At 39.5% G+C, this 9,727-nt stretch overlaps 1 protein-coding gene across 1 annotated transcript in view; it reads left to right on the plus strand.

Annotated features, from left to right (window-relative positions):
• Positions 1-6,333, plus strand: part of cpne5b (copine Vb) — a 181,361-nt gene extending 175,028 nt beyond the window's left edge. Inside the window, exon 20 of the mRNA XM_049584227.1 lies at positions 1,206-6,333. Coding sequence (XP_049440184.1) covers positions 1,206-1,400 — 195 coding nt within the window. The 3' untranslated portion in view covers positions 1,401-6,333. The remainder of the gene's footprint in view (positions 1-1,205) is intronic.
• Positions 6,334-9,727: the final 3,394 nt, after the last annotated feature.

Here is a 9,727-nt window from a genome sequence, read left to right on the forward strand (position 1 = left end):
AAAAAAATGCTCAGTACATAATTTTAACAACTCAGTCACAAATATCCTCACAGGCAGAAAACAAGTCCTAGGACTTCAATATTACTAGTAAAATAAGATACATATACACAGCGATAGGGGGTATATTCCAAATTCTGACAAATATTTGAGTCATATTTTTATTATAAAACCTTAACCTTTCTAAATACAGTAAATTCATCAGCTCTCTTATCCACATATCATAAGTTGGGCACAGTCTGACTTCCACATAAGTAGAATAAGTTTCCTTGCCACACCCACACCAAATTTTTATACTTGTCTGCCAAAGGTCGAACACTCGTGGCACCTAAGATAGCAAGTAGGGGGTTAGGTTCCCAGTTCTTCTCAAAGGCATCAGAGAAACATTCAAATATTCTTTTCCAGTAAGTGAAGTGTTTCCTGTGATTTACAGTACGTTTTGTGTCATATTTTTACATTTGCATTTTACATTCATGCTGTTGCCTCAGTTGTGCTGGTACATTAAATGCCTGTTGGCAGTGGCAACTGTAACAGATTAGGACATCTGTGTGCTTTCTGTGAATTCCCATGGAGACCAGTACAAGTTTGATATTATGTGTCACTGTTGGAAACTGCATGTGTCTCATTCACAGGGCCACTGAGGTGTAATTTCTCTGTTTCTGTAGCGTCAAAACCAAAGAGTAATGTGACTGAATAGTTGGTAAAGGACAATGTTTAGAGTTTTATAGCGGAGATGTCAGGGTTTAGGTGGCTCACTACTTTTGCAAAACTGTTTCTTGAGGGAAACCTTGATGTGCTGTGACAAATAATACAAAAGACATAAAAATTCAGAGTTATTTTATCAAAGCCAAAGTAGAAAAACATATCTTTTCACTTGGGCTCATTTTATTTCCTCTCACTCCTGAGGGGAGCCAGAGCAAAGGATTAGTGACAAATCAGCATCCTAAAGCTTGCAGGATCTGGCAAATGTTGACTAACACAGGGGCTTAAACATGAGCCCTCTGGATTTCTCCATTCAGTACCACCGTGCTCCCAAAACCTACTTGTGTGCATTTTTTTTTTTAGAGCTTTTCATGAATCACTACAACAGTAGTCCAAATTCTCTAGATGGAATTTACTTGACAGAGGAAATCGTATGTTCTCAGGTCATCTCAGTTACTATTGTGTGTAAGCATACTGATATTCAACTTTCTTGTCTTCCTCCTCAGTTTGTTCCCTTCAGAGATTACATGGACCGGACAGGCAACCATGTGTTAAGCATGGCTCGGCTCGCTAAAGACGTGCTAGCAGAGATCCCAGACCAGTTCATCTCTTACATGAAGAGCCGGGGGATCAAACCCAATCCGGCGCCACCTCCCTACACACCACCCGGACACACACACCACCACCACACACAGATCTGAAGCCCTCCTCTTGGCTTTTCACTGAAGACTGACAGCATGCAGCAGCCACACAGAGTCCAGTGGGAACTCTGCCTCCTGTTTTTTGGTGCAAACAGGAGCTGACGCACCAGGAAATGGGTGTTGAATTTTGTGCCGTATCCTCCCAGTGACTATCGGAGCAGCATTTTTTTCTTGGTTTGTTTTTCTGTGATATGTTCATTTGGATGATTTCTCTTAAAGAGAGGCTCAAACTTTCCAGGACTCGTTGGTGAACGCCTTTTAAATCGACACTGAGGCAGTGACTGTTTCACATCTAATTTGACAGCAGGTTGGTTCAAAGAGGTCATGTTGTGGTTAAAACTTGTGCCTGTCTGTGGTTGTTTCTCTAAGTGTATCGGGACATGTGAACTTTGACCTAAGCCTTGCTTGTCAGTCATTGGTGGCCTAATGCAGTGATATTTTTTAGGCACATTTTACCTTCTGGAAGTAGTTTTTATATTTGGGGATTGTCTCCATATCTTCTAATGCATCGGTTATGATGGAGGAAAAACTACAGGTGTGTAGTTTACAGTTTATTACGTTACAAACATTATTCAGGCTTTTCGTACCATGAGGTTTCACCTCCTCTCTTCTTTGTTAGGTAAATGTTTATAAGAGCATGTTGTATGAGAAGTTAAATCTCCATATCCCAGTATATTTATTCTCCAGTGTTATTCAGAGTGGCATGGACATTTGATAGATCTGTTTTGAAGTGGTCACCAATTATTTTCATACGGCATATAAAAAGCACAACCTGTCTCTGTACCAAGGACAAGATTATGACAATGCTATCAGGTTAATCACATTTAATCATTTTGATAGCTGCCATTCAATTTATTTTATTTATTCATGCAACTCAAAAATCTTTGTACTGCAGCTGCAATTTAACATACAATGCTGAAAATATGTCTCAGGCTGGTTTATGGTTCTCATTCAATAAGGATGAATTGCCATCACAACGGACAACGTTGCACAAGAGGAACGTTAACAAATTAATCATGAGTTTCTTTTAAAATGTAGTGGTTTTGTAACACACAGTAAATACAACATATTACTTTGCTCTAGTCTGACTAATACCACTTTTAGGTAATATACACCACTAAAGCACAATATCCAAGGACAATAAGGGTCTTATGGCTATTACCAGTTCTTGCAGAGAGGCACTGTGTCAAAATTAGGGGTGTCAAACGTTAACTGTTTAAGTAAGCTGCCAAGAATATTTTGACCGGTTACACGTCGGTCAGTAGGTGAATTTTGCTACTCTTCAGTTTAGTAGTAGTACTGGCACTGTGCTGTACTGAATTAATAACAAAGTTGATGAGGTATTCACACTACGCTGGTTACCTAGCCTTGGCTCCCCTGCTGTGCACCACTTGAGTCGTATGGGCGATAGCTCACGACGGCACTCATTTGGCGATTACTGCTGGTAACGCCATCCTCACCAATGACGGCAGGACAGTGTTACTGCAAAAACATTGCATGCCCACCCTCCTGACTCTCTCCAAGGTCGCCCCCATGAGTAACTGTGTTAATATTGAACTGCAAATCCCCTTTAGCACTTTAGCAGTATCAGTATGGCTACTGGTGCTAACATACAGTAGTTAATAATGGTAAGGCGTTTTACAGCTCAAAATTATGCTGTCTACTCACGGGGGTGACATGGGGAGAGACACCGGAGGGTGGTCTCAATGTTTCTGCAGCGATGCTATCGGCTTGTGTTGCACAGTGCAGAGTGGCCAAGGCCAAATTTAGCTAACCAGTGGAGACTAGAGTGTGGGCAGTGGGCACTATGTTTCCACATGTTAGCTGGATGTCTGTCAGCAAAGCCAACAGAAATAAAACCATTACAACATAAACATTTCACCAACTCCAAATGGATAGCGCTTTGAAATGTGGTGCTAAAGCTAACTGAGTCAACAGAGGGCCAAACTAAAAGGAAAATGGCTCTATTTTGTCATGAAAATTAACCACTTAGCTACAGGTGAAAAGGTTTGGGGCTTTTAAAAGCAAAATTAAACGTAACTGACATCCCTTGTCAAAATCTTTTTCTCGTAGCTTACCCATTTCAGTTGATGCATAAATTGATGGGTACACATTACAAATCAATAAGGGACATACAGCAAACATCAGGGAAACATAACACCCACCCACTGATAGGTTTATGTTGCAGAATAATTTGGGGCAACCAAAGGAGGCACGATGATTCACTGGGGCCAAATCTCAGTTTTACCCCAGGCCCCAACCACCAGTTAATCCAGCCCTGATATGATCCAAAACATGTCACGTCTGCAACCCAGAGACTTCGTAAGCCCCAAGAGGCCACGCATCAGCAGCCACATAACCTCCAGCGTCATAGACTTCTCACTTAAAGTCGTGCAATCACAGCCAGTGTTCCTCCATGGAGATTTACATTTTATACAGCCTGATCCTTGCAGCAGTGTATTACAAGTCTCTGGTGGGATCCTCAAGTGGTCTCCGGAGCTTTAGGATTTATGTTCATTACATTCAGTACTTAAGTAATTCTCTCATGTGTAAACACATTAACAATCTGTCTGTACCACAGGGTAAAGAGGGATCCTTTTGTTCTAATCTTAGTTCGGCTTTCTATAGCCTCCTACCATCTGTGACGTTGGTCTAGTGTGAAGAAACAAAAACAAACAGGAATCTACGTAGAAAATCCAATTTTACAGCATCAGTAACAAAGCTGGTCATTTGAGATGTGTCCTTGCACAATGATGCAACAATAAGCCCTGACGGTCCTATGATGTGTTGCCTTACAAACATGCAGAGATCATACTGTAGAAATGAGATTTAAGGAAAATGATCCATGTAGAGGCGTTTTGATCATTAAGGGTACATAATTAGGATCATAACAACCACAAGGAGTTTTTGATGAAAGTACAGAAAGCAGTGAAAGACTCAAATCTTCTCTCTCATCACGCCTGCCATCTGACAAATTACGTAGTATTTTCTGCTCAAGTTGTGGTAACAATTTTTCTGTCCAGGTTGTCTTGTTTCTCATGTTTATATTGACATGGTACACTATTTTCTTGTTTAAACGATCAATTCTTTGGCCAATAAAACTTAAGAAAACAGCGAAAGTGACGTCTTCGAAAGGTAGGAACAAACTATTTTGTTTATTTTTATGTTTGATGAAGAAAAGCATCAAATCCTCACCTTTAAGATGCATGAAACAGTGACATTTTTGCTTATTATTAAGTTGCAAATTAATTTTTTAACTTATTTTTTTTTTCTTTTCTTGCTGTTGTAGCACTTTGAGATTTTTCGTTAAATTTAAAGTGCGTTACAAATAAAATTTATTATTATTATTATTATTATTATTATTATTATTATTAATTTTCTGTTGATCGACAAATTGATCAATCAACCAATTATTGCAGCTCTGGTACACTGGCCATATCATCAGCTTTTCTACTTGAGGGACAGGACACCCTAAAAAAAAAAAAAAAAATCAGGCAGTAGACAGACTAAAAATTGAAGGCAGTCATACATGCTGCATTTAAAAGAAGGTATTTCTAACTATTGGATGGATTGCCTTGAAATCTGCGCTCAGACGTATTCCTCAGAGGATGTATCCCAATCCCTGACTTCTCTTGTAGCGTCATTATCAGAATTTCAAATTTGTCCTATACTTATATTTATGACCAAATAAAGCAAATGTTAGCATGCTAATGTGCAAAGGTAAGATGGTGAACATGCTTAACATCAAAACATCAGCATGTTAGCATCATTATTGTGAGCATGTTGATGTTAGCATTTAGCCCAAAGCAATGCTTTGACTCAGTGTAGCCCCAGAGAGCTGTCAGCATGGCTGTATCTAATTTTTGTCCTTTGTTTTTTGGCATTACGTGGACATAAACTGCTTCTAAATCTTACTTCTACTTTTTCCATCTTTGCGAATCTTTCGCCACAGCCATTGCTCTTCTCTAAGTACTATTGCTCCAATTTCACTTGGTTTTATTTACTTCCATAACCTTCATACACCCCTCATTGGTGTAGAGAGTAAACAAAACAGTGCTACAATGGGTATAATAGCCTGTAAAAGGTGCCCTTTCCTTATGAACCGACAAAGTGCGGCAGAGGCAGAATTAATCTGAGCTGAAAAGGGTCTATTCAAATGTCTAATGTAGCAAACTAAAGGCCTTAATAATGTGAAAGGCAGTCACTGCATCTCATTTAGTCCTGTGCTGAAAAGCAGCTCAGGTGGATAAGTATGGCTCTGGGTAGGTGGAGAGAAAATTATTTGGCAAACAGCTATTTGCTTGTAAATCGCTGTGGTGTGAGAGAGGAAACAGTTAACAGTGAAAAGATAAGAGTGGACTTCTAACAGAATGTAAAGTGTATGAACAGCTGGTTTGACCCCAACAGCACTTTATCCTTGCGAGGAGTGCTCATTGTATATGTTTGATATATTTTTAGGAATATTACTGTATTGAAGATATTTATTTTTGGAGTTTGTATGAAAAGCCATCGCTCCTGTCGTCTATGTCATTATGGTGACCTCTTAATGCCCTGATTTATTAGTATGATGAATCGACTGCATGTTTTCTTGTGGTGCGTCGAAGAATGCCGCCATCTGTAAAATAGGAACTAGCCCAACCAGATTACATGCATGTCAGTGCCATACATGGCAGTAAAGCTCTGTGGACTGTTCTTCTCTCTCGTGCCTGGTTCTACAAACATTTTTTGTCTCACCAGTGGTTAAAAACTGTAGCTGAATTAGCATGTTACAGTTAACACTTTTTTTTAATATTCTTCTTTTTTTTTTTTTATTCCCACAACTTCTCTTTGTTGTTTATATCTCTTGAGTTTTCTGATTTGCATGACTCTCTACTTTCTTCAAATGGGTTTTTATTGTACATGATTATTGTCATATGGTGGGTTGTGAAATGCTTTGTATTGGATTGCCTTAACTGGAAATTAAAAAATAACTACTTTTATAAAAGTTCTTCGAGCGTTATACTTTAATTTCACTGATCAGTGTTCCAATTTAGTGTGTTCATAAATGCAGCAACGATGAGGTTAATTTTAAAAATAGAGTCAGGCTGTTGATTGCTGATTTGTTGAGAGAGGCTGAGTGCCATGTGCTCATTATTCAGCAACATTCATGTTATTCATCACTTTCAACACATTTATATTCCTGAAATATAAGTTGCAGGTTATAGAAATCTGTACATATGTGTGTTCTCTTGGTTCCATCATTTACTTTCATCCTTAATGAAGGTAAATTTCCTCAAAACCCAACCCCTTTTGTCAATGATTTCAGCGTCAGATACAGATGCAAAAGGCACCTTTCCCAGGATGGGCCGGGCAGTATCAGTTCATAACACCGCCAGACGCAGTCAGTTTGAAATGCCACTGGTAACAAAGTAATACGACGGGCTAGGAAGTCTCTATAGGGTGAGTAGGAGAGGAGGTGGATGTAATTGGGGTTGCAGAAATGTATAATGTGACCATTTTTTTCTGGCGACTGGGCTGACATCAGAAGAGCTGATACAGGATGCTGCATTATGTAGGAGTCAATGTAATTTAGAGGATTATTGTACCCTTACTGGTTGACAAAAAACTTGGTCTTGCATGCTTTCGTCAGAGCTCGAAATTGAGTCAAATGTCTCTTCTTGAAACAATCAAAATTTGTCTGGACAGACAAAGGTAACATACCAACATTAACTTCAGCTTTAATGAGCATGAAATTAGGGTTTAGATGCTAAATCACCATGTAGGAATGTAGCCACCAAACACTTTTTGTAATGTTTGTAACGCTTTGTATCTACGTTTTTGGCACTTTTCCATTTAGGTGTAAGACTTTATTGTGATTGTGCTGCAGTGCAAAACAACGACAATATGAGGTATCCCCTGAGTATACGGTACAACACAATAAAAACACAATACAGAACACAAGACACACAGGCATGTAAATTAAATACAGTAGCACTTAAAATAGCATGTTAGACAGTAAAATGATGTATGATGTATAGAAAAATATCAAGAACTGAATGAAGCCTTAAAAAAAGTCATATAATCTTTGAATCCACACAAAGGACGGGAGTTTATATCTCTATGAATAACTTCAACTTCTTTTAGGTAATAATACAGTAACAATGCTCTTGATTCTAGCATCTCCATCAAAATAAAGCGTAGATAATGAGGAAACAGACACACAGAAGTGATTGGTGTCCAAAGTCTGAAAAGGTCATTACAATCAGACCAATATCTAATCTTCCCTTTATGTCAAAGATCCTTGAGAAAGTAGTCGCAGACCAGCTATGTGATTTTCTCCATGATAATAATTTATTTGAGGAATTACAGTCAGGATTTAGAGTGCATCATAGCACCGAGACAGCACTAGTTAAAATTACAAATGACCTTCTGATTGCTTCAGACAAAGGACTCGTCTCTGTACTTGTTTTATTAGATCTTAGTGCGGCGTTTGACACTATTGACCATCAAATTCTGCTACAGAGACTGGAACACTTCATTCATTCATCTTCTAACCGCTTCATCCTCTTGAGGGTCGCGGGGGGGCTAGAGCCTATCCCAGCTGACATCAGGCAAGAGGCAGGGTACACCCTGGACAGGTCGCCAGACTATCGCAGGGCTGACACATAGCCCTACGGCATATTCACACCTACGGACAATTTAGAGTTATCAATTAACCTAGTCCCCAATCTGCATGTCTTTGGACTGTGGGAGGAAGCCGGAGTGCCCGGAGAGAACCCACGCTGACACGGGGAGAACATGCAAACTCCGCACAGAAGGGCTCCCACGCCCGGGATCGAACCGGCAACCCTCTTGCTGTGAGGCGAGAGTGCTAACCACCACACCACCGTGCCGCCCAGACTGGAACACTTAATTGGCCTAAAAGGTTCTGCACTAAGCTGGTTTAAATCTTATTTATCTGAACGTTTTCAGTTTGTTGACGTTCATAATGAATCATCATTACGTACCAAAGTTTGTTTTGGAGTTCTGCAAGGTTCTGTGCTCGGACCAATCCTATTTACACTATATATGCTTCCTTTAGGTAACATCATTAGAAATCACTCTATAAATTTCCATTGTTATGCGGATGATACACAGTTATATTTATCGATGAAGCCAGAAGAAAGTAATCAATTAACTAAACTCCATAACTGCCTTAAAGACATAAAAACCTGGATGAGCACCAATTTCCTGATGTTAAATTCAGACAAAACTGAAGTTATTGTTCTTGTTCTTCTTCTTAGACTCTTTATCTGATGACATAGTTTCTCTAGATGGCATTGCTCTGGCCTCTACCACTACCGTAAGAAACCTCGGAGTAACATTTGATCAAGATTTGTCTTTTAATTCTCATTTAAAACAAACCTTACGGACTGCATTTTTTCATCTGCGTAATATTGGGAAAATTAGGTCTATCCTGACACGAAAAGATGCAGAAAAATTGGTCCACGCTTTTGTTACCTCAAAGCTGGATTACTGTAACTCTCTATTAACAGGTAGCTCTAGGAAGTCCTTAAAAACTCTCCAGCTAATTCAGCAGCACGTGTACTAACAGGAGCTAAGAAATGAGATCATATTTGTCCTGTTTTAGCTTCGCTGCACTGGCTCCCTGTAAAATCCAGAATTGAATTTAAAATCCTACTGTTAACTTATAAAGCTCTAAATGGTCAAGCTCCGTCATATCTTAGAGAGCTCATAGTGCCATATTATCCCACCAGAACACTACGCTCTGAGAACGCAGGGTTACTCGTGGTCTCTAAAGTCTCCAAAAGTAGATCAGGAGCCAGAGCCTTCAGCTATCAGGCTCCTCTCCTGTGGAATCATCTTCCTGTTACGGTCCGGGAGGCAGACACCGTCTCCACATTTAAGACTAGACTTAAGACTTTCCTCTTTGGTAAAGCTTATAGTTAGGGCTGGCTCAGGCTTGCCCTGTGCCAGCCCCTAGTTAGACTGACTTAGGCCTAGTTAAACAGCCCTTCCTGACTTTCAAAATACATACAATTCTCTAACTCTCTCTCTCTCTCTCTCTCTCTCTCTCTCTTCTCTCACTCTCTCTCTCGCAGCGGTGCCTGGATATACAGCCTTGGTTTTGCTCTACCAATTGCCTCCTGCTGCTGCCATCATTAGTCATTAGTCATACTTCTACTGTTATTATACACATATGATTATTATCACACATCTATACTGCCAGATACTAATATATATTTTCAACATATTGTACCACAGTAGCCAGAACTATAACTATAATATTATTACTTTCATTAATGTTGTTGTAAGCTACTGTCATTACCGTCTGTCCTGCATCTCTC

The sequence above is a fragment of the Epinephelus fuscoguttatus genome, linkage group LG1 (genome assembly GCF_011397635.1).
Source record: "Epinephelus fuscoguttatus linkage group LG1, E.fuscoguttatus.final_Chr_v1".
Taxonomy (NCBI): Eukaryota; Metazoa; Chordata; class Actinopteri; order Perciformes; family Serranidae; genus Epinephelus; species Epinephelus fuscoguttatus.